Source organism: Ovis aries, chromosome 8, assembly GCF_016772045.2.
Source record: "Ovis aries strain OAR_USU_Benz2616 breed Rambouillet chromosome 8, ARS-UI_Ramb_v3.0, whole genome shotgun sequence".
Lineage (NCBI taxonomy): Eukaryota > Metazoa > Chordata > Mammalia > Artiodactyla > Bovidae > Ovis > Ovis aries.
This window is the reverse complement of record NC_056061.1, coordinates 11,375,024-11,401,379: the sequence shown is the minus strand read 5'-3', so window position 1 is coordinate 11,401,379 and position 26,356 is coordinate 11,375,024. Positions and strand designations below refer to the sequence as shown.

Here is a 26,356-nt window from a genome sequence, read left to right as displayed (position 1 = left end):
TATGTTATAGGAAAGACCTTGGAAAGCCAAGATTGAAAAGATTGATACATACAGAAAAAGGGAAAAAATTCTACAAAAGAAGCTTTAGAAAAAGGATATCAATTCATCCTAGAAACAAGCCAGTCAAGTGAATTCTAGAAGCAGTTTATCAGCTGAAATTGACCTGGAATTCACTTAAAATAGACACTGCTATGCCTGATCTATACTAATTAATAATTGGCAATATTACAGTATTGTAGCACTGTAGCAAAGGCAGTGAGTTGTAGGCCAAAGACCTGGATTCATCTTTAGCTTAACCACTGTCTCGTACAGAAGTTCTCAAAGTGTGTTCTCAGTACCTGCAAATCTGTATCACCTGTATCATAAAAAATGCAAATTCCCAGACCCCACCCAAGACAATTGAATCAGAAACTCAGGGTTGGGACAGGTCCAACATTGTCTGTTTTAGCAAGCCCTCACTGAAGGTGATCCTGTTGCACAATCAACTTTGAGAATCAATTCTTGAGAATGACTAACCTAGCAAGCTATGGTCAGTCAGTTCAGTTCAGTTGCTCATTCGTGTCTGACTCTGTAACCCTATGGACTGCAGCACACCAGGCTTCCCAGTCCATCACCAACTCCTGGAGCTTGCTCAAACTCATGTCCATCGAGTCAGTGATGCCATCCAGCCATCTAATCCTCTGTCATCCGCTTCTCCTCCTGCCTTGAATCTTTCCCAGCATCAGGGTCTTTTCCAAGAAGTCAGTTCTTCTCATCATGTGGCCAAAGTATTGGAGTTTCAGCTTCAGCATCAGTCCTTCCAATGAATATTCAGGGTTGATTTCCTTTAGGATTGTCTGGTTGGATCTCCTTGCAGTCCAAGGGACTCTCAAGAGTTTTCTCCAACACCACAGTTCAAAAGCATCAATTCTTTGGTGCCCAGCTTTGTTTATAGTCCAACTCTCACATCCATACGTGACTACTGAAAAACACCATAGCTTTGACTAGACAGACCTTTGTTGGCAAAGTAATGTCTCTGCTTTTTAATATGCTGTCTAGGTTGATCATGGCTTTTCTTTCAAGGAGCAAGCATCTTTTGATTTCTTGGCTGCAGTCATCATCTGGTCAGGATCAATCAGTAGTTGTAGCAGGGCTTCCCTGGTTGCTCAGTGGTAAAGAGTCTTCCTGCCAATGCAGGACACGCAGGTTTGATCCCTGATCCAGGAAGATCCCATGTACCACAGAGCAACTAAACCCATGTGTCACAACTATTGAGCCTGTATCCTAGAGCCGGGAGCTACAATTACTGAGTCCTCGTGCCACAACTCCTGAAGCCTGTGTGCCCTTAGAGCCCATGCTCCACAGCTAGAGTAGCTCCAGCTTGCCGAGACAAAAGAGAAAGACCCCAAGCATCAACGAAGACCCAGCACAGCCATACACAAATAAATAAATTGTAGCAGTGCTCCAGAAATTATAAAGCACTGGTTACTTGTAATTACATTAATGCCTGAGTTAAAATCTACAGTGAAAAGTAAACCCAGTGCAAGAGTGAGTTTACCTGATAATATGAGGATTAAAAAGGGGGAAACATTCTGCTCCTGCCTTTCCCTTTTCCCTTAAGTCGTCTTGCCCAGTTTCGTTCTGCAGGATTTCTGCTCAGAATTTGGGCAAGCACTGATGGAGGCAAGCCTTTTTGTTTATTTAACAATTGTGAAACTATGTGTGAGTGAACTGAGGCTGTTTCTGGTGTTCTGTTTCAGTGCACTGTGAGGCCAGTGAATGGAGCCCTTGGAGTCCATGCACAAAGAAAGGAAAAACATGCGGCTTCAAAAGAGGAACTGAAACACGGGTCCGAGAAATAATACAGCATCCGTCAGCAAAGGGTAACCTGTGTCCCCCCACCAGTGAGGCGAGGAAGTGTACAGTGCAAAGGAAGAAATGTCCGAAGGGGGAGCGAGGTACAGTCATACTAACAACATGTGCTCAGTTAGATCCGCAGGATTTGATGCAAATTTCACGATTTCTTAGGAAACGTTCAGTATGATCTAAACTGTGTACCAAACAATATGTTGGCTGTAAAGTACAGAATCTTGAGGTGGTGATTCTTAAAAATGGAGCTTGATATCAGAACTTTACACCCAAGTGTGCTAAATGAATCCTGGTGAAGGAGCTGCCTTATAATGTATCAATGTCTGTATCTTCCTTTGGGGCCACTATCTTTCCTATCACGCATTTTCCTAGTATGTGGCAAACTCATGAGAAGCCTCAGAAATGCAAAATCTAACAGCATTTGGTACACACATGAGACTGGTAAACACCAGCCATCCGCTTGCTCCTTTTTTCATTTCCTACACATCAAAGTAGTGCAATTAGGTGTTAAGCTTTTATAGCAAAACATGTTTTAAAAGTTGTATATTTTATTAGCATAATACAAGCATTAATGACAATTTATTCCCAGATTTTTTCATATTCAGTTCAGTTCAGTTCAGTCGCTCAGTCGTGTCCGACTCTTTGCAACCCCATGAATCGCAGCACGCCAGGCCTCCCTGTCCATCACCAACTCCTGGAGTTCACTCAGACTCATGTCCATCGAGTCGGTGATGCCATCCAGCCATCTCATCCTCTGTCGTCCCCTTCTCCTCCTGCCCCCAATCCCTCCCAGCATCAGAGTCTTTTCCAATGAGTCAACTCTTCTCATGAGGTGGCCAAAGTACTGGAGTTTCAGCTTTAGCATCATTCCTTCCAAAGAAATCCCAGGGTTGATCTCCTTCAGAATGGATTGGTTGGATTTCCTTGCAGTCCAAGGAACTCTCAGGAGTCTTCTCCAACACCACAGTTCAAAAGCATCAATTCTTCGGCACTCAGCCTTCTTCACAGTCCAACTCTCACATCCATACATGACTACTGGAAAAACCATAGCCTTGACTAGACGGACCTTAGTCGGCAAAGTAATGTCTCTGCTTTTGAATATACTATCTAGGTTGGTCACAACTTTTCTTCCAAGGAGTAAGCGTCTATTAATTTCATGGCTGCAGTCACCATCTGCAGTATATCAGATTATAGAGCCTACCAAATCAATATTAAATAACTCTGTGTAAGGGCTTGTTCTGAAGTCTTGTTAGAGCCAAAGAAAACTCATTTATCATTTAATATGATGCTTTCTGGTGATTAAACATCTATCTAGAAGATTTGCAGTTGTTGACTTTTAAAATATAATTTTTCCATCTTTCTTGCTTATCCCCCACACTACTGCCTACAAATATGCTATGTACCTATTGGTAGTAATCTGCTGAGTCTATAAATGATCCTTTCAATTAACTAATTGAAAAAATTAATGTAGCCAAGCTATAGCTTGGCTGACTCTATAGTTGAACTTCCTTTGCTTATTTCATTCATTCATCATTTTATTGAATTTTTCCTTTATAGCCACACATAGTGCTAAGCACTTGGGATTCTCAACTAAATAGGGTACCATCTCTATTCTGAAGTTACACTCAGAGTCCAGTGGAGGTTTGAGATAAGTTTAAGCAGATAATCGTAGTATCATATATGAAGGGAGACTTGGTGCGTGAAAAAACTCAATGGAAACACAGAAGAGAGTGCTGTGAGACTTTAACTTTGCTCACACAAGAAAGAACTTGGGTCACCCGTCCTTTGCAGTGTCCTCACTGTACCAAAAGACCAAGCTGCCCATCACCAGGATGGGTACAGCCTGCCGTTGCCATTAGTAATCAAATAGTTACTGGGACAAACTTCTTGAATACATGGATCATTTTAAAGGAAATTTCAAACTTTTGTAAATTTATAGGAGGTTTTGATTAAAATTAGGTTTTAGGAATGAAAGTTGGCTAGTGAAAAAGGTCTTTCTGACATTTGTTACCAATTAATTTAAAACATCTTAGATTTTAAAAGTTGGATTTGGAAATCAAATATTTCATCACTCTTACTTGTTGGTAAGCTCCCATAGCCGTACATTTACTTATGTTTACTAAATTTTCTTGAAATTTAATGATTCACAGGTGGTCTTTGTTCGTATTATTCTTTCCACAAAGATTCTACATTACTAATCAGTATTTAGTGTACTTTGCTTTTAAAATATAAGTGAAGAAAACCTCATCCAATAGATAAATTAGATACTAATTATATTTTATTTCTTTTCTTTGAGAAAATAGTCTTCTAATATATTTTGCTAGCACTGACTTAAACATTAACATTGAAAAATGTTAGGTTTTAGACTAGCAGCAAGTAAAATAAATGCCATAAGAAGTTTAAAATAATAACCTGTAACATAAGCTTGACTTAAAGTTTCTTTCTGGTCTTTTTCTTCCCTTCTAAGTAGGATACAATGACATTTTATGTTTACAATGAGAACTTTATACAACCAGAAAATTTTAGGTTCTTTATTCTTTTCTAAATTTGATAATCAATAGAATACCAAGTAGGAAGTGTGGATTACATGTATAATTAAATTCAAGATTCAGTACCATTTTTATTTAATTTTCACTCATCTTTTTATATGTCTGTCAAAAGTATTTTCTCAAGTAGCCTATCTAGAAATTTAACATAGGAAAGAAACCACTTTTCTTTCCTTAACTTCTCTAATCTATTGATTTTCTTAACTTCTCTTAATAATAACTCAAATGTCAAATAAATATCTATTTGAATATGAAGAAACCAAATAGAAAAGTAATTATGACTTCTGAACTTGCCACTCTAGCAAAAATCACATCAAAATCATACTACTACCCAGAGCCTTCTCATTTATATTGTATATCTCAGAGCTATACAATAAAATGATAAATATAAACACAATAAAGTGATGAAGATACGATTTATCCTACCGGTAGAATAGTTGTTGCTTGAGCTGTACCTAAATGCTTGTAGATTTACAAAATAACATCTCCTAGGTTCATGGCTGAGCATTTCCAAATGAGTAAGCTAAAAGATAAGGTTTTATAAAACAAAATTTAGCCTGAAAATCTTGAATTTAAATTTACATCTATCATCCCTGCCTAAGAGGTTAACAATAGACAGAGGTAGATAATTCTTATTTGGAAAAGGTATGGAGCATGTGTTCAGGATTTTTCCTGCTGTGTTGTAATTGCCAAAGGCAAGGTCTCCAGGGAAGAATGATAAGATCCAGAAATGACTTTTCAAAATGTACACAAAGAAGAAGCTGAATAAGAAGAACTAGATTTTAGTAACAGAATGGATTACTCAGGTTGTAAGATGGATATTTATACACATGAAATTTTCACATATATATATGAAAAGTTGGTTGCAAAATCTTACACATATACACATTTTTCCTACTGATATTCTTCTCATACTTAGAATAATTATCATAAGTTAATCTGAGACGATAAATGTCTTTTCTGTAGCCCCAGATTTAAACTTTTGTCTGATATACTACTTGCTTGCACATTTAGGATTATTTCCTTTTACCTGACATGCAGCATTTTAATCACTCTTAACTTCTCCATCAATTATAATTTTTTATAAGATGTTATTACAAATGCAGTAGTTTCTAGTTGAGTATAGCTCAATTAAATTATATATATCTGAAGTGTCACAGATAAGTAACGTGTTTTAAGAGATTATGAAGGCTAACATAACGTATACTAGTATCACATATGCCTTAAAACAATATATTTGAAATAGAAATAAGCAAGGAGAAAATGCACTTTTAATGGCTTCCAAATTATACTTATTAACTCTTTTGATATATTGGGTGTAACCATCGTAGATAAGGGGAAGTGAAACAGAGCAGGGACGTATATATATGTTTGCATTTGATGCAAAAGAGTGATTTTTTTGTTTGTTTGCAGTGGAAGGTAGATGCAAAGAAGGGAAGATCACCAAAATGTTTCCCAATCATATGTAGATTCCTTTAATTAACTGAAGAGAATTTCTGATAGATACTGGGTTTTGAACAAATTTACAAAGAATGAAAGAAATTTTGTCCTTTGGTGAACTGAGTGAACAAGATCCTAATTAATTACATGTAGTACACGATCTTGGGATAGAAAGGAGAGAGAACAGAGTCATGGAAAAAATGGGGACAGGGTCTACTTTCTTGGTGTAAAGAAAGAAATAGCATCCTTCTTGGCAGAGAAGGAGAAAAGGAATCCATTAAGATATAAATAAATGAAAATATCCAGACATTTCCAGGGAAGAAACAAGCATGGGAATTATTGCATTATTTGAACGTACTGTAGGTCACCTTATGTGCCTTCCCAAAATTAAGCCCAGTTGTAAAATTCTACTAGGTTTTACATAGAAGAAAAGTTTTGTAAGTTAACTTACAAATTGTTATTAATCATGTTTTTAAATACCAATATTATACACATGCATTATATTTATCATGAGCACTATATTTAAAATTACAGCATATTTAGTTTTTAAAAAAGAAAGCAAATAAAAAGTGAATCTACTTTGTTCCCAGGCTTGCGCCTCTGTCCTCTGGTTTACTTTTTAAAATATTTGTAACAACCACTCCAGTGATGAAGAGTTGAGTTTTCTACAGGAAGGATTCATATTAAAAATTCATTCAAATTCAAAACAAGACATTAAGCCAAAATTTTTGGAACCGTTCTCAAAATCCAAATAGAAGGCTTCATTAGCTCAAAATTGTAGGATGCCAACTGGCTTAGAGAATTTCGGTGATGTCCTCTCACCACCTTCACCTCATGGAGGAAGACCAGCTGGCCTGCAGACACTCATCCTGTTTAAGCATTGGAGGGTGGGTGCCCTCTGCTCTTTCCCTGCACACAGTCAGTACACTGGCCCTTTGACATGTCAGAGAAAATTCCACAAAATAGAGAGCTGAGATAAGGATGGCATTAAAGACTGGTTTACAGCCAGTTGTGAGTCTGCTCCCTAGTGTATACATCTTCTTGTCACAGTTAGAGGAGGAGGATGTTACAGGCATCTAATGGGGCAAGGCTGCTAAATATCTTACAATGCACAAGACAGCCCCCCACATCAAAAGTTCAGTCCTGGGTATTCATTGGAAGGACTGATGTTGAAGCTGAAACTCCAATACTTTGGCCATCTGATGTGAAGAGCTGACTCATTTGAAAAGACCCTAATGCTGGGAAAGATTGAGGGCAGGAGGAGAAGGGGACGACAGAGGATGAAATGGTTGGATGGCATCACTGACTCAATAGACATGGGTTTGGGTGGACTCCGGGAGTTGATGATGGACAGGGAGGCCTGGTGTGCTGCGGTTCATAGGGTCACAAAGAGTTGAACACAACTGAGCAACTGAACTGAACTGAACTGAACTGTGCCAAAGAGGAGAAACCCTGGTGTAAACTCAACAGTTTCTCTTTGTGATCCTTCTTTAGGGTCTAGTCAGCCCCTTACCTAAATGGTTTTTTGAGATTGTGTGGAGAACAAATGTAAGTTTTCATTCAACCAAGGCAAGATTTCACTGCCACCAATGGAAACCTGTGCATGGTGCAAACCTTTGGTAACAAGAACAATTTGGTGGAACAGAGGGGAAGTTTTTGCCACCCAATTTCCCTGGTGGCTCAGACAATAAAGAATCTGCCTGCAATGCAGAAGAACCAGGTTCAATCCCTGGATTTTGAAGACCCTCTGGAAACGGAAATGGCAACTCACTCCAGTATTCTTGCCTGGAGAATTCCATGGACAGAGGAGCCTGGTGAGCTACAAGTCCAAAGAGTCCCACACAACTGAGTGACTTTCACTTTGAATTTAAAATATTCCAGTACCATGCAAAAATATTTAGCTGTGTTTAAAGTCTCTAAGAAAAGTAATCTATTACAAATATATAATGCCTTTCACTCTGAGATATGGTCCTTAATATAAATGTGTGGCCTTTCTCTTAAAGGCTAAACCCAGCTTTTCATTTAATGTCCCCAGTGGAGAGGCCTGTCATTTGTTTAGTAACTGTTTAGCTCTTTATTTTTTTGGCTGCACTGGGTCTTTGTTGCTACACACGGCTTTCTCCAGTTGCGGCGAGTGGGGGCTACCATCTAGCTGCAGCGCACTGGCTTCCTGTTGCGGCAGCTTCCCTTCTTGCGGAGAGCAGGCCCTGGGTGCACAGGCTTCAGTGGTTGCAGCACGTGGGCTCTGGAGCTCCAGCTCAGTCGCTGTGGTGTGCGAGCTCAGGTGCCCCACGGCATATGGTATCCTCCCAACCCAGGGATCAAACTCGTGTCCTCTGCACTGGCAGAAGGATTCCCAACCACTGGACCACCAGTAAAGCCCCATAGCTCTCTCTTCACCAAGACTAATTACGTGACTGTAGTCATCGCTGTTTGTTAATACTTTCCTGTCTAGTCGGTTAAACCATATGAAACTGCCATTTTCTTTCACATACATGTGTGTATGTTAGTCATGTCCGACTCTTTGCAACCCCATGGACTATAGCCTGCCAGGCTTCTCTGTCCATGGGCTTCTCCAGGCAAGAATACTGGAGTGGGTTGCCTTTCCCTTTTCCAGGGGCTCTTCCAGACCCAGGGATCAAACCCAGGTCTCCTGCATTCTTTATCATCTAAGCCACCAGGGACTAGCTCTTACTTTGCTTGTCAGTAGTCAAATATTAACAATTTCATGGGCTTCCCTAGTGGCTCAGTTGGTAAAGAATCTGCCTGCAATGCAGGAGACCTGGGTTCAATTCCCAGTTGGGAAAATCCCCTGGAGAAGGAAACGGCAACCCACTCCAGTACTCTTGCCTGGAGAATTCCATGGACAGAGGAGCCAGGCAGTCCATGGGAGCGCAAAGAGTCGGACATGACTGTGCGACTTTCACTTCCACTAGAGTTCAACCTAATACTTCAGAATTTTTTCTATAAATACTCAAATTAGACTTAGAGTACCATTGTTACTGACCAAAAGATTACAGTTTGTATATGTTATCACCAAATACAAATTTGGGGCTTTTAGTATTAATACAGGTGTGCTGCTGTTTCTGATCTCTAAAGACCCCATAAAAACATGGCTCATCTTCCAGTCCATTTCAGTCATGTTCACTCATGGCCTATGCACTGATTTATTTGATTATGTATTTTTTCCTTCACTATATTACACAACTCTTACGCCTCTTTGTTTCTTCCCTGCCAATTCCAACCTAATCTTTGAAGCATCAAATCAACTTGCTAATTCCACAACCATGTGTCCAAATTTATTATCCATATGGTTAAAAGAGTGTTATTGCCTCTGTGATAGGCCCCAGTTTCTCTCATTGATTCCTCTGACGTTGACATTACAATGGCAGGATCTTTGCAGGCATTATCTGTTGCCCAGGTTTGTGGGGTGAAGACCATGCCAAGCTCCTTTATATATGTACAGTTCACTCCCCCTCTGTAATAATGGAACTGAAGGGTCACATCCAGCACCTAGACGGATTTTGAAAAAAAGCGAAATGACAGTTATTAGGTTTCTTGCTTTGAACACAATTCCATTGTATATTCTTAAACTCTGTTAATGAAAACGTTGAATACAATTCCACTGTATATTCTTAAACTCCTGTTAACGCAAAAGTTCTGCAGAAGGTAAGATGCCTTTCATTTCATGTTTTGCAATCCCAGGTACTGTACTATTTTTATAATTTAGCCAAGTTATTATCTCACTAAAATTAATACCAAGTTTGTACCATTCCATTTTTGTAGGTTCTGCAAGATTTGAGGGCTATTCATAGTGGTCAAAAGTCACAATGGACATGATTCACGGTGTGAAATACTTAAGTATCACTATTATCTGTGCAGTCTCTGCTGGTAGAAGAATCATTTTTAGGCTTCACCAGTGTGTTGGAACATACACTGCAGCATCTCTATTCTAAAATGGTTTTTATACTAACTCTTTATAACAAATTATTTTTGCAAATGCCTATATTTTCTGAGATTTCTTTTTTGTGATTTTTATAAATATCTAATGCTTTCAACCCATTGGTATATGTAACATAGTGCACATTGGTCAGGATGTTGAATCAAGTAGTAGTTATAGTATACAAAGCATTCTTCAGCCCCAACAAGGCAATGATCTTGCCATTGTTTACATCCTGTGTGTTGGGATGAAACTGTTTCAGTTCATTTTTGCTGCATAAGAAATAACTCCCAAACATATAGGCTTAAAACAATAAATGTGGATGGGCAGTGTGGGCTGGGATCCACTGTGCAATTCTGGCTGGTTCCCTAATGTGGTAGACTGGTTGTGCACAGAGGAAACTGCCATTTCTATCATCCTCAGGGTGGCCAAGAATTCTATAATGTTCTAAGGGGAAGAGAAGCAGTCCTGTTGAGTATGTGCTGAGAATTGGCACAATTTTATTTCCACCGTCTTTTGTTAGTCTATGCAAGTTACAAGGCCAATCCTGATTTAAGAGTTAAAGAAATAGATATCCCCTCTTGCAGGGAGAAGTCCCCAGCGTTACTTTGTGATTTGGTATGCATATACAGGGATGGGTAGAGAACTGTAACCGTTTTTGTCCATCTGCCCCAGGGGTCGTTCTCTTGTTCGTAGTTAGATGAGTGTGACTGCTCTTTTACTCAGCATTCTCTTCCTGTCTAAGGTAATGTCTCTTCCTTTGTAAAAACACACTCAACAGTTGATACAGGGGATAGTATATAGGAGATTATTTCTATTGTACTTTCCAGTTTGTAAAGGGAAGAATAGGAATATTAATAATGATTTTTAAAAAGGCCAGTCAAGAAACCCTCATACACTCAACACATATCTATTAAAGCACCAGCTTTATGCTAGGCACTTTAAGCATTTTTGGAGTTGGCCAAAAAGTTCATTCAGGTTTTTCCACACACTCTTATAGAAAAACCTGAAAGCATGTTTTGGCCAACCCAATAGCAGTGGACAGGAAAGACAGAAGTCCCGGCTATCATGAATCTCTTATTCTATTAAGTGTGTTTATGCGTTGTGTGCTAAATCGCTTCAGTCATGTCCTACTCTTTGCAACCCCGTGGACTGTAGCCCGCCAGGCTTCTCTGTCCATGGGATTCTCCAGGCAAGAATACTGGAGTCGGTTGCCATTTCCTCCTCCAGGGGATCTTCCCACCCAGGGATCGAACCCATGTCTCTTAACGTTTCCTCCACAGGAAGGTAGGGGGTTCTTTACCACTGAACCACTGGGGAAGCCCACCATGGTTTATATTGGGTCACAGAGCAAAGACCATCAGTGATCAGCTCGCTTGTAGCATCCACTTGTGTGGACAGTTTTCATAGTGATTTGTTCTGTCAGTAGCTGCAGTTTCATTAGTTTGCATTTACAAAAACATTTGTTTATGCTGGCAAAAACGAACTATCTCTGCCTGCTTTTCTTTTTGGTCTACAGGCAAGTCTTTTTCTCTGTGACCACCGTGTCGATGTGCTAATGTGTGTTTGTGAGATGACTGAGTAGGGTTAAAGGTACAGCTTGTAGTTGTGGAACAGAGCTGAGTTAACGGGCCCTTTGGAGAAATGACCCCGAGACCTTGGCTTCGTGTGCAGCCTGTTCCAGCCAGCTGAGATCCCTGCCAATGAGGAGGGTTCCCTAGAGAGAACCTCAGAGAGCATCAGCATAAATTTAAATTCTGGACCCCCAAGTATAGTTTCCAAAAGGGCCTTTTTGTCCTTTGCTAATTACAAAGTAAACATTTCTCCAGCAAAAAAGACACTTCCTCCTTTCATGCTCCTGTCCTCCTTCCCACCTCCCAAACAGTCACTCCTTGAAACTGCTGGTGTTGCTGAAACCTCTTTGGCAAAGAAATTACCTCACATTTGAAGGCACAAAAGAATTATTATTTCCATAGACTATTATCTTGTTCTCTTTTTTTATCTACTCCAGTAACTTCATATAAGCGTTACAGACTAAGTTTGTAGATTGTTAACAGCCTGACAGAAAAGACTAGTTACCTCCATCCACCCACCTCCCAAGAGGCCAATACAACCAAGGTTACAACACCAAGCCAATACAACTATATTACAATGAAATTCCCTGACCTCACTGAAACAGAAACATTCTCAAACTTGTTTACATTAAAACCCTATCATTTTTAGCATCATGAAAGATCACTTGAATGGTTTCATTCTCGTACATCGCTGTCAAAGCAGACTCCAAATAGATTATGGTGTACTTTTGTACTAATGGACAAACCCAAGCATAAAATTCTAGTGCAGTGGCTGGCACCAGTGGGCTGTTATCAGTAACATGTGCAAAATGAGTATAAATTCTTCAAAACCCATTATTCTTCTAAGTTTCTGCTCTCCTTCACATGTACTTCACTTTCCATTTTATTTTCTATTTGATTCGTTTTTCCTCTTGCTTAAAGCACCTCATTCTTCATGTCCTAAATCGGAAATGTTTTCTATCACTTTTCTTACTGTTTTTAAGTTTCTTTAAAAAATTATTTGCAAATGTTGTCATTATTAAGAGTAAAACAGTTTATGTCAGAGTATTTATCCTTCATTGATAGTCCTTTTTCACCAAGCTCACTGTTACCCTCTTGTGTACTCACTAGGATATTTTAAAATGACAGATTTCAAATTAACTTAAGCAAAAAGGAACCTATTGGCTGGAAACACAGCTTGCTCTAAGTGCTCAAACAATATCATTGGATACATCTTCTTTCCTCCTTCTTGCCATTGCAATTCATCCTGCCTCTGTTTGTGTTTGTTTATTGGCATTGGTCTCCCCTGCTACAGGGAGTCTGTCTCTACTCACAGGGAAAGCTTGGCTGGGGAAGCCCTAAGTCTACATCCAGGTTGCTCTCAGTCCAAAAGGACAGTAAGCTCTCTTTCAGCGTCCATTCATCCAATCACATGGAAGATGCAAACTGACCCTGCTTGACTCATGTGTCTCCCCTTGAGCCCCTCACTGTAGCAGAGGAAATGGAGTGCTGTGATTGGTCCGCCTCAGTCACATGCCCACTGCTGAAGCCAAGGGACACATGGGCCATGTTGAGTGGCAGTTCTATGTAGAAATAAGAGTGCTAGGCTGAAGAAACAACAGATGCACATGATACTCTTCCCAAAAAAAAGCTCAAAATTAAGAAGCTTTTTACTCTCCTATAGTGTAGAAAAAAAAATATTAGTCACGCAGCCGTGTCTGACTCTTTGCAACCCAATGGACTCTAGCCCTCCAGGCTCCTCGGCCCATGGAATTCTCCAGGCAAGAATACTGGAGTCAGTAGCCATTCCCTTCTCCAAGGGATCTTTCTGACCCAAGGCTCGAACCCAGATCTCTTACACTGCAAGCAGATTCTTAACCATCTGAGCAACCAGGGAAGCCCAAAATTAAAAAGCTTGTACTCTTCTATAGGGTAATCCCTATCCAATATTATTTATGGAAAAAAAAATTTAAGTAAAAAAGTGTAACCAAAGCTTTGCTTCATCTGTTTTAGACTAGACAAGCGTGCCCAGCATAATGCTAATATTTTAATTGATTTTTTTTCTGATTTTTCTGGTTTGCTATAAACCTTTCTTTGTGAATAAATGGGCTCTCAAATGAATAGAAAAAGACTCCACTATTCATATGAATGGTTTCTGGAATTGATTTGTGCAGGCTAAAGTAAAGACATGTCCATTTCCATTTCTAGCAGCTGAGTGTTCTGTGTGAAATGTACCAGTATGGGTAATGACCTTTTGCTTGATTATGCACCAGGCCACTGGAACTTTAAGATTAACTCAAACTTAATTACTGAACTCTTGTGTTTATACTGTGTATACACCACCCGGTCACAACTCTATCCTTTGTGAGCCCAAGCTGCCATAATTGAAAAATATGTTTGGTAAAAGCTTGTTTTGTTTATTTGTTGTTTCTGCTGGAAAAGCCAACTTTTGTAATTTTTGCAAGAGATCAAATTTAGGAAATGGTTTGTGAACAGAGTCCAATTATGTTTTCTATCTCAATGCAAAATGTACGTTTGAAAATGAGATATCCCTTTTACTCTTGTCTTATGTGAAAACTAATGGCTGGAAACATGGTGGCACTCATTTCTCATTGATTTTTAAGAATTAATTATTTTTTAATTTCTTTTTGGCTACCCTGGGTCTTCATTGCTACAGGCGGGCTTTCTCCAGTTGCAGAGACTAGGGGTTACTCTCTAGTTGTGATGCGTGGGCTTCTCACTGCAGGGGCTTCTCTCGTTAAAGCACACAGGCTCTCTGTGCACAGGCTTCAGTAGCTGCAGTTCATGGGCTCTGAAGTTCAGGCTCAGTAATGGTGGTGCACAGACTTAGCTGCCCAGCAACAAGTGGAATCTTCCCAGACCAGGGATTGAACCCGTGTCCCCTGCCTTGGCAGGCAGATACTTAACGACTGGACCACCAGGAAATACCTCACTGATTTTTTTCTTTTAAATAATATCACATTTTAGGCAAGGAAATATCAGTATACTGAATTCACACTTGGAAAATATGAGTAGTTGATAAATCTGAAAATGAGTCATAGAAATGTATACATATCTAATTAATTATAACCTGTGAGCAAAAACAATTATCCTAATTTATAGAAGAATGCTAATTAGATAGCTAAATTTTTTTATGGATTGTAGGCACATGAAATAGTGAAATATTCTTCAAAGTAATAAGTACAAAACTGTTAATGTCTGATATTATGCTCCTCTGGTTTCCAACCAACACTAAGCTCATAAAGGAATTTTGTTTCGTTTCAGATTGGTTTGTTTCAATAGTTAAGATGCAGGTGACTAAAGTATTTCTTGGACAAACTGGTGGTGGATGCACACTTGTCCAGTTTTTCTAATTTTTCTTTGAAATGTGTAGGAAAAAGGAGTTTTTCTGTTTAATTCCTCTCCCTAGGACCTTTGGCTTCCTCCCCTCTTTCACGCCCTTAGTGTCCCTCCTCTTGCTTTGTGTCCTGCCTCATCACCCTTTCCTTCCATTCATGCAGGTTTCCTCCATTTTCAAAGGATTATCTGTTCATAGAATCATCATTTCTTCTTGTGCTCACAGTTGTCAGAGTAGTTTAATACACACAGTGTCAACCTACCTTCAGCAGTAAAACACTGCTGAACTAGTTTGACAACCAAAACATCTCAGTTCAACTCTGGATTTGCTGTTTCTTTATTGTCTTTGGTTAATTTTCACAAAAGGATTATTTTTAATGTCAGTAAATGTATACATGATATGGCATGTATAGATACCAGAATGGCATACTACCAATATACCATAATAGTACACATAGATAGCAAAATGTTTTCCTCTTTTTTGCTCTTAGTACTACAACAAAAATCTCTATAGTGTTAATGAACTGATGCACTCATTTTCTACCAGAGGTTAAAGAGGTGATCAGTGCAGTCGCTCCGTCGTGTCCGACTATTTGCGACCCCATGGACTGCAGCACATCAGGCCTCCCTGTCCATCATCAACTCTTGGAGCTTACTCAAACACATGTCCATCAAGTCAGTGATGCCATCCAACCATCTCATCCTCTGTCACCCCCTTCTCCTCCCACCTTTAATCTTTCCCAGCATTAGGGTCTTTTCAAATGAATCAGTTCTTCCCATCAGGTGGCCAAAGTATTGGAGCTTCAGCTTCAGCCTCAGTCCTTCCAATGAATATTCAGGACTGATTTCCTTTAAGATGGACTGGTTGGATCTCCTTGCAGTCAAGGGACTCTTAAGAGTCTTCTCTAATACCACAGTTTAAAAGCATCAATTCTTCAGCGCTCAGCTTTCTTCATAGTCCAGATCCAAACATGACTACTGGAAAAATCATAGCTTTGACTAGACAGACCTTTGTTGACAAAGTAACGTTTCTGGTTTTTAATAGGCTGTCTAGGTTGGTCATAGCTTTTCTTCTAAGGAGCAAGTGTCTTTTAATTTCATGGCTGCGGCCACCATCTGCAGTGATTTTGGAGCCCAAAAAGATAAAGTCTCTCACTGTTTCCATTGTTTCCCTACCTATTTGCCATGAAGTGATGGGACCAGATGCCATGATCTTAGTTTTCTGAATGTAGAGTTTTAAAACAACTTTTTCACTCTCCTCTTTCACTTTCATCAAGAAGCTCTTTAGTTCTTCTTCCCTTTCTGCCATAAGGGTGGTGTCATCTGCATATCTGAGGTTATTGATATTTCTCCCGGCAATCTTGATTCCAGCTTGTCCTTCATCCAGCCTGGCATTTCCCATGATGTACTCTGCATGTAAGATAAATAAGAGAGTGACAATATGCAGCCTTGATGTACTCCTTTCCCGATTTGGAACCAGTCTGTTGTTCCATGTACAGTTCTAACTGTTGCTTCTTGACATGCATACAGATTTCTCAGGAGGCAGGTCAGCTGGTCTGGTATTCCCATCTCTTGAAGAATTGTCCAGTTTTATTGTGATCCACACAGTCAAAGGCTTTTGCATAGTCAGTAAAGCCAAAGGAGATCCAGCAGATGTTGGCAATTTGATCTCTGGTTCCTCTGCTTTTTCTAAATCCAGCTTGAACATCTGGAAGTTCACAGTTCATGTACTGCTGAAGTTTGGCTTGGAGAATTTTGAGCATTACTTTGCTAGCATGTGAGATGAGTGCAATTTTGCGGCAGTTTGAACACTCTTTGGCATTGCCTTTCTTTGGGATTGAAATGAAAACTGCCCTTTTCCAGTCCTATGGCCACTGCTGAGTTTTCCAGATTTCCTGGCATATTGAGTGCAGCACTTTCACAGCATCATCTTTCAGGATTTGAAATAGCTCAACTGGAATTCTATCACCTTCACTAACTTTGTTCGTAATGATGCTTCCTAAGGCCCACTTGACTTCACATTTCAGGATGTCTGGCTCTAGGTGAGGGATCACACCATCGTGGTTATCTGGGTCATGAAGACTATCTTCTGCTTCTGTTAGGTCCATACCATTTCTGTCCTTTATCAAGCCCATCTTTGCATGAAATGTCCCCTTGCTATCTCTAATTTTCTTGAAGAAATCTCTAGTCTTTCCCATTCTGTTGTTTTCCTCTATTTCTTTACACTGATCACTGAGGAAGGCTTTCTTATCTCCTAGCTATTCTTTGGAACTCTGCATTCAGATGGGTATATCTTTCCTTTTCTCCTTTGCTTTTCACTTCTCTTCTTTTCACAGCTATTTATAAGCCCTCCTCAGACCACCGTTTTGCCTTTTTGCATTTCTTTTTCTCGGGGATGGTCATTACCCCTGCCTCCTGTACAATGTCACAAACCTCTGTCCATAGTTCTTCAGGCACTCTATCAGATCTAATCCTTTGAATCTATTTGCCAGTTCCCCTGAATAATCAGAAGGGATTTGATTTAGGTCACACCTGCATGGTCTAGTTGTTTTCCCTACTTTCTTCAAGTCTGAATTTGGCAATAAGGAGTTCATGATCTGAGCCGCAGTCAGCTCCTGGTCTTGTTTTTGCTGACTGTATAGAGCTTCTCCATCTTCGACGGCAAAGAATATAATCAGTCTGATTCTGGTATTGACCATCTGGTGATTTCCATGTGTAGAGTCTTCTCTTGTGTTGTTGGAAGAGGGTGTTTGCTATGACCAGTTATTTGTCCCTTTTTATATGTCCCAGGACATATTGTTGTTATTTGTTCCATCTAATCCCCAAGCACAATGCTTTTTTTCAGGTTTTTTGTTATTTATTTCTCCTTTTTTTAATTGCTAGATGCAGAATTGAAAACACTAGGTTACAAACCAGCTTTAAATTGGCTAGGAGCTTAGGAGAACTACTCTGAACACTTTTTATATAAACTCTAAGGAGGTCAGATGTAGAAAAATCTCAGCTGCTGTACTTGGATCCCATGAGCCACTGACCATTTATAATTAATATTAATAAATGGCAGATGACAGATGTTTATTGCTTAACTAAAAATGTGTGTGCAATACTAAATTTAAAAAAATAAGTTAGTTTAAGACCCAAAGGACTTGAATATATGTATTTGGAATATTGAAAAGAATAAAACTACCAACACATGATCCAGAATCTTCTAACTGCAAAAACCCAAAGTTCCATAGGAAACATAAAACTGTCTTTAATTCATGATATTAGATATTGGATTTGCCATGAAACTCTGTTCCTTTAAACTAAAAGGCCTTTTCACAAACCTACATTTCTCTCGAAAGGAGACTTATGAATCATTAATAAACCCTTAATTATTGATATTACAGTCTAAAACCAGGTTGTTTAACATACTTACCTTTTATAGTCGATTTTTTATTTAAAAAATTCAAATTCTGAGTTGGTTTAAATCTTAATATTCCATGGAGCCCCACTAAATTGCACAACAACTGGAAGAGAATTTTCTCACTGCTGGACACTAAGGGGTAAGGTGGAGTAGTTCTGTTTCCTAGTTTCATTATTCCTGGGAACTTGATAAAATGATTAAAATGGAGATGAGACTTCTAGTTATTAAAGAAGTGATAATGGTTTTCCAGGGTAATTATGCTGCTGCTGCTAAGTTGCTTCATTCGTGTCCGACTCTGTGCAACCCCATAGACGGCAGCTCACCAGGCTCCCCCATCACTGGGATCCTCCAGGCAAGAACACTGGAGTGGGTTGCCATGTCCTTCTCCAGTGCATGAAAGTGAAAAGTGAAAATGAAGTCACTCAGTCGTGTCCTACTCTTAGCGACCCCATGGACTGCAGCCTACCAGGCTCCTCCATCCATGGGATTTTCCAGTAATTATAGTGGACCACAAATTACCTTTTTCAAAGAGCCAAAGAAAATAATTTGCTTGGGTTGTATCCTTGCCTGCATGCATGCTAAGTCGCTCCAGTTGTGTCCAACTGTTTGAGACCCTAAGGACTATGACCCATCAGGTTCCTCTGTCCATGGATTCTCCAGGCAAGAAAGCTAGAAAATAATTTGGTTAGGTTGTATATCCTTGCTATATATCTTTTACTCAAACCCAGTAACCATATCCACTGACATATATTCTTTCTGGTGGGGTTGTGATTTAACAATATGATTTGTCTAAATCTTGGCAGTTTTGCATAATTATCTCATGTAGTTCTTTTAACTATTTCAGGTACCTCTGCATTTCTATTATCAACTCCATTTTTAAAATGAGGATATTGAGACTTTGCATTTGAGTGCTTAGTCGCTCAATTGTGTCTGACTCTTTTGACCCTTTGGACTGTAGCCCACCAGGTTCCTCTGTCCATGGGATTATTCAGGCAAGAATACTGGAGTGGGTTGCATTTCCTTCTCCAGGGGATCTTCCCAATCCAGGGACTGAAACTGAGTCTTCTGAACCTCCTTCATTGCAGGCAGATTCTTTACCCACTGAGCCACCTGGGTGCATGTGAGTCAGTTCAGTTCAGTTCAGTCGCTCAGTCGTGTCCGACTCTTTGTGACCCCATGAATCGCAGCACGCCAGGCCTCCCTGTCCATCACCAACTACTGGAGTTCACTCAGACTCACGTCCATCGAGTCAGTGATGCCATCCAGCCATCTCACCCTCTGTCGTCCCCTTCTCCTCCTGCCCGCAATCTCTCCCAGCATCAGAGTCTTTTCCAATGAGTCAACTCGTCTCATGAGGTGGCCAAAGTACTGGAGTTTCAGCTTTAGCATCATTCCCTCCAAAGAAATCCCAGGGCTGATCTCCTTTAGAATGGACTGGTTGGATCTCCTTGCAGTCCAAGACACTCTCAAGAGTCTTCTCCAACACCACAGTTCAAAAGCATCAATTCTTCGGCACTCAGCTTTCTTCACAGTCCAACTCTCATATCCATACATGACTACTGGAAAAACCATAGCCTTGACTAGACGGACCTTTGTTGGCAAACTAATGTCTCTGCTTTTGAATATGCTATCTAGGTTGGTCATAACTTTCCTTCCAAGGAGGAAGCGTCTTTTAATTTCATGGCTGCAATCACCATCCACAGTGATTTAGGAGCCCCAAAAGATAAAGTCTGACACTGTTTCCACTGTTTCCCCATCTATTTCCCATGAAGTGATGGGACCAGATGCATGTGAGTAGGTGACTATAAATCACACATATTAAGCTACAGACATAGAACTCAAACTCAGACCTGACTCCAAGATCAGTGACATTTCAAGTAACTGAGGCTGAAAAAAGTTTATAGCAACCTTAAGAGTGTTAGCTAGTAAATAGAGGATTCAGGACTAGAATGTGGATATTTTGTCTGTTAATCCAATCTTCTTTCTACACTGTCTTTCAACATTTTTGCCACATGTTCAAGACATTTATTTATATTTTTCTGACCTTTTAAAATTATACACACCCCACATGTGGTTGGCATTAGCTATTATTTCTTATTGTCATTTTATTGCTGGTGAAATTGAGAACCTTCTATTTCTACCACGAAACCTGCTAAATCTTTCCTGTTTTATAATCATTCTGTTGTTCAAAGAACAAACTTGAACTTAATGAGCAAATTGGCCTTTTGCCTCAAATCACACTGCTGTTTTAAAGCCAAATGGTTTTCACAAATTGCTAACATCGTATTCAAATGGAGTAAATGGTTATGTTTGCAGCGTCACACTGTCTAAACAAAGACACTGTCTGTCAATAGTCTGTTACCTTCAGGCTCTAAATGCCTTAGATGCCATTTCCACTGGGTTGTGTTTAAATATGGAACCTAATAAAGATCCTCATTTGGGTTTTTAAAAGGTTATGAAAAATAATACCTCATCCAACTACTATAAAATAACAAGACAAAATGAAATTCACAAAAGCAAAAATATATTTCAGAGGTTCAGATTTGCAACTCGGTTTACAAAATATATATGTCTCCTAAGTGTCGTGTGAACCAGTGAATATGCCAGACGTGGAGCAAAGTTCCCAACCCAGGAGGCTTCCAAGCCTGAAGCAAGCTGTACGAGGATAGAGTTCCAAGAGAGAACACAGTGGGCATGTAGGAATAAAGCAGATGCAGCATGACTTTTGGTTTGTTCTTTGGGAACTCACGACTGTATGGAAAAATCACATGCTGCTCTCAATTGCTCTCAACATCTGCTGAAGGCACGTGAGATTGAGGGTAGGGCTATGGTGTAAAATTCCTCCTAGAATATAGTAGCTTTGAAACTGACTGTTACAGAAGAAGAGTTTATTTCTAACATTATATATATAGCATGTTCCTCCAGGTAGGGAAAAAGAGGGCAGGAAGCTGTTTGTTTGCAAAAAGATGGGAGCATATATTTCCTCTAGTAGCTTTATTAGGTATCTATTTACAGACTTTAGTTTGGGCTGTCAAAGACCAGCCCACTTCTAATGGTGTGCATGGCTGCGATACCTTGCTCTTGGCAAAAGCTTAACAATTTAAAGAGGCTTTTAAATATTTTTTAGACATGAAATTGAGCTCACAAAATAAGCTTAATGGCAAGTTAGTCAGAAACACATGGAATATGTTTCCTTTCAATTATATACAGATTTTCAGAATTAAGATGCGGTAAAACCTACTAGTGATCTATGAAGCCTTCTAGAGCACATGAAACATAATTAGACATCTTCAAACTCAAGGATGGCCTCATGGAAATAAGAACAAATTGGTGCTTGCCATTTTGGCCTTGCCCATGTGTTTTTACAAACACTTCATTTGATCTCATTTTTGAATGGTGGATATGCTCCCACCAAGAAAACAAGACGTGTGAAGAGAGCAAAGGAAACATGGGATGTTAAAAAAGCAGGGTAATAGATACATTATGAAACTGCTTCTTTGCTGGATTTTATTCTGTTGCTGCTGTCCTGTGGGAACATGAAGACCATGGCTTTACAACTTGACCTCACTCCCACCATAGGGCCTCCCAGGTAATGCTAGTGGTGAAGAGCCTGCCCGTCAATGCAGGAGATGCAAGTTTGATCCCTGGGTGGGGAGAAGGAAATGGCAACCCACTCCCGTATTCTTGCCTGGAGAATCCCATGGACGGAGGAGTCTGGCAGGCTACAGTCCATAGGGTCACAAAGAGTTGGACGCAACTTAGCGTGCGCACACACACACACACACACATGCCACCATATTCTCTGGCACCATTAGAATGTAACTAGTCTTACTTCCTTCTCCTCAAAAGTTAAGTACGCATGTGCTAAAAAATAATTAAAATAATACGTGTGGAGTCAAGAGAACTGGAAATGTAGTCACCAACTACGTTTTGTTTTTAACAAAGTCCATTGTTTGATCTATTTGTATTTATTATCAGCCATACAATAAAGTTCCATTTGAAGCACTCAGTAAAATTTTCCTAGACCAATTTGGAAGACTGTCTGATAGAAATAGTGTTTAGATTTACAAAGAAGCTTGCTCAGGGCAACTTTATTTTAACGTGTTAAACTAGCCGGGGAATCATTATGAGTAACTCCTTTGTATCCCTGACTTTAGGTACAACTGCATGAAACTTTATTCAATTTTAAAACTCTTTAGTGAATAGATTTTGTAGCACATTTAAATATGAAAAGTAGTAATTTTCCCAGCTTACTGAAATGGCCTCACTCTCATTATGTTCTATAATTCATTTTTCCTCTAGCATTTATTTTCCTAGTATGAGTTATTTGTTGACTCTTGGTTTGATCCTTATAATTGACAGTGTCTCTTATCTTTGGGTATGCCTATTTGTTTTGGTTTGTTCATCTGTCTGACTTAGAAAATTGAGTCCTTTTACTGAAGAGAAAGTCCCAAAGCACGGTATTTAGTTTTGTTGAGGTTAGTGGAGGGTGGGGCAGGGGTTGCATCTGCTAAATATTGAAAACTCAGAAAATCCAAGGAAATAGCTTTCCTGGTGTGAGTTACAGAACATGTTTGAACGATATGCAGTTGTGACACTTTCCTCAAATGCGTGATTGACCTATTGTAGTCAAGTGGAAAATTGATTAGGAGAGCTGCTTCGGTTATCAAATAATACCTCCTGGTAAGATGAATTTTTTTTTTGTAAATGATATAAAAGACTGGAAAAGTTTATATTTTTTGATAATTTAAACACTTCTAAACCAACCATTTGTTTCAGTATTAATTTGCATAATAAATCCTCTTTCTCCCTGATGATACTGCAAAGGTCAATTTCAGCATATTTATCATAGTTTGTTCTGAATGTAGATTTCAAATTCACATACTTAAGCTGAATTTTTTTTTATTACTTAATTTCTTTTATCTCCATGCTGGTCTCAATCTGAAAACTAATAGGAACAGATCTAGTATTAAACCCTGAATATTCATAAATATGTCATTATTAAGACTGGCTTACCAAATTTTCTAATACTGGTGAGTGAAGACACTTCATTTTGAATGAATTAGCCATATTCCCTCCAAGATTCATCTTAAATTTTTTGTTTTAAGCAGTGTGTATTTATAATCAAAAAGATCACTATTATTTTAAAACACAAAGTGCCCATTTGAAAATGATATGCTGTTGGATGCTTCGTAATGTTAAACAGATGCAGACATAAAGACAAAAGCAAATTCCAGAGTATTTTTGCAGCCATGAAACCACCATAAAAAGCGTGTTTGTGACCCCAATGTTACCTTAACATTGTCTTCAGCATTTCATATTTAATTATAATAGATTACTCACCAATATAATAAATATAGATTTATGAGATACTTTAATGTTCCTAAAACAAATGAAAAACCACCCAAGAGGAGCCTCACCAACCCTGAAGTTGTCCAGATTGCATTGGCTAAGATTAAGTAGAAGACCATTCATCTCCAAGGGTCATGCAATTAATCTCAGAGTGGGAGTTAAAGCAATGACTTAGCAGAAAAAGAAGCTGAAGTGCAAGCCTGGAACAAAAGAAATTGACGCTCCAATGTCAGGGAACTTGTTATTTCCTTTTTGTGTGTGTGAATAGACCTAAATGCTCACTCCTAACTATCAGCTTCTTTGAGTCCTGGAATCCCACTTGTTTTATTTTAGGTCAGCCATTTTTCATGACTATTCTTAATATGGCCAAACACATGAGGGGAATAAGCCTTTAAAAGAACATAATGTGTTTTAATATCTAGGAAGGGGGGGTGGGGTGGAAAGCACTTTATCTTAGGAATCACCAGAAAGTAATTTAGGATGAATTTATAATAATCCATGGTTTGAGCAGTGAAAAACCTCAAGATATGTTATAAAAGAAGAAATATTCTACTCTAGGATTTATATATATATTTAATTTCAAATAAAAGTCAAAGTTTCAGTTCAGTTCTGTAGCTCAGTAGTGTCCGACTCTTTGCGACCCCATGGAATGCAGCACGCAAAAAAGTGTTCAAGTTTATCTTCATTTAACTCAGGTGACACTCGTTACAAGATATGAATTCCTCGTTGCTGAATTACAATACTCTTGATAACCCCTATGATTCTCCGTGGCAGCAAATTGTTACTTTTAATAAACACTACCTGTTTCCACCCGCCTCCACCCTACTAAGATTCTCAAACCTTAAATTTTAAACCAAGACTTCTTTTGAACTTGTTCTTTTCTTAATGGTAGAGCCTTCCTCTAACTGGAGAGAGTTCTGACCCAAAAACTGGCCTGTCTTGGGGGTTTTTAATGTGATGTGCCACGGCTGATGGCTCACAAAGTGACTGCTGAGTGTGCTGCTCACGTCAATATTCCCACTGGATATTTTGCTCATTCTTTGGGAATTTAGAAGAATAACAAATAACCAACAAATCATCAAAAGCTATAACATGTTACCCAATTCTTGGGAATAAGCCAGTGAGACTAAAATCTGCTTAAATTATCACGAATGTGAATTATTCACGAATGTGAATTCCCAGCCTTTCAAGCTACCAGATTGTACCAAATGCTCACCAACAATTCCATATCTCAGCTGTATAGAAGAGGCACATTCATCTGGTATCTATCAACCACGAGGTCCTGCCTCCTTCTTAAACCCAGCTGGCCATCCAGCAGGCAGGACCTGTATATTTGCTCCGAGCAGAAGATAGTGCCCTGTCAAAAAGAGGACGTGGATACAAACATAACCTGAAATTAGTTTATGGTTGGCACCAACTATTCCATGCCAGTAATAAGTTCTGATCACAAGAACTGAACTCTATATTCTATTAGAATTTCTGATAAGGTGTGACTAGTAAGTCAAGAACTATAAAGATGAATAATCAGAGTTGGGTGAACAACTAAACTGATTAAGCAGGAACTGAAAAGGAGTTTTTAAAATGTAAATTAAGAAGATTTGCATCTACTTTCTCGCTCTTTTTTTCTAATAACTTGAGTAAGACAGATGAAAGACAACAGGAAAAGGACTCACAGGAAGCCAAACTTTTTACAAATGTGTTTGTTTTTCCTCAAAAGTCAATTATTTAATGGGTGTCCAGGGAAAGGAGTGAGAGACAGCCAAATAGTGGTCTTAAAGTTTTGTTTTTGTTTCTTGGGGTTTTGCTGAGTTTTTTTCAATGATTGAATAGAATAATAAGTTTTATTTCACTAGTATCAGCCTCATACTGTGGGTTACAGTCCTTTGACTCATTTCTGAAATAGATTGATGTGTTTAATGAATCTGGCATTCATAGAATATTAATAGGTATCTACCTAACTGTTTCTCTAGGACTTTACATTCTGTGAAAGAGTCTATAGTTATCTTTAATTCAAATATTGAAATGTTAGCTAATTTTATTTCACTCTATGTATTTTTAAACAGTAGATTATACATTAAGTCGACAAGTAGTGACATTTTTTAGAATTTGGGTTGAACAACAACTTTAAATGTTACAAAAACTCTTTGAGATTCTCCAAGATATATACACACGCTTAGTTACTAAACTCAAAACAGAATATATGTCTTAAGGCAGCTTAAATTTGAGCCCTGTTTTCTCACATAATAATAAAAATGAAAGACAAGTAACATGATTAAATTTTGGGCAACTTAGTTTTTAGGTACCTCTTCAAAGATTTTCCTAAAATGATTGGAAGTCTAATAAATGAAAAATATTCTCCATGCTATAAATATGCTCAACTGTAAATCAGACTAGGCTTCCCTGGTGGCTCAAATGGTAAAGAATCTGTCTACAATACAGGAGACCCAGGTTCAATCCCTGGATCAGGAAGATCCCTTGGAGAAGAGAATGACTACCCACTCCAGTATTCTTGCCTAGAAAATTTCATGGACAGAAGAGCCTGGTGGGCTAGAGTCCATGGGGTCACAAATAGTCGGACATGACTAAGTGACTAACACTTCACATAAGTCAGAATAAACAGTAGAATATCTATTTCCTATGAATTTTCAAAGAAAGACATGCTGGGTTAAGGGTCAACATCAACATGAAACAACATTTATTGCCTTGCATCACATATTATATATGATATAATCATATTATTATATAATCTTAGACATTTGCAAAATATATTTGTCTTTAGTTAACTTATATAAATCAATAAAATATGTAGATATGCAAAATAGATATTGTTCTAGATTGCAACTAAATTTTTTCATACTATGCTTCAAAAGTATGAAAATATTGCTGGGAAAGGAACATCTGTGACTTTTCACATCTA

General features: G+C 38.8%; 1 protein-coding gene and 1 non-coding gene across 2 annotated transcripts in view; both read left to right on the top strand.

The window, feature by feature from the left end:
* RSPO3 (R-spondin 3) overlaps positions 1–26,356 on the top strand; it is a 94,660-nt gene that overhangs the window by 45,090 nt on the left and 23,214 nt on the right. Inside the window, exon 4 of the mRNA XM_004011136.5 lies at positions 1,740–1,937. Coding sequence (XP_004011185.1) covers positions 1,740–1,937 — 198 coding nt within the window. The remainder of the gene's footprint in view (positions 1–1,739; positions 1,938–26,356) is intronic.
* Positions 8,570–8,641, top strand: TRNAC-GCA (transfer RNA cysteine (anticodon GCA)). The gene has a single exon. It is a non-coding gene; the product is annotated as a tRNA-Cys (tRNA).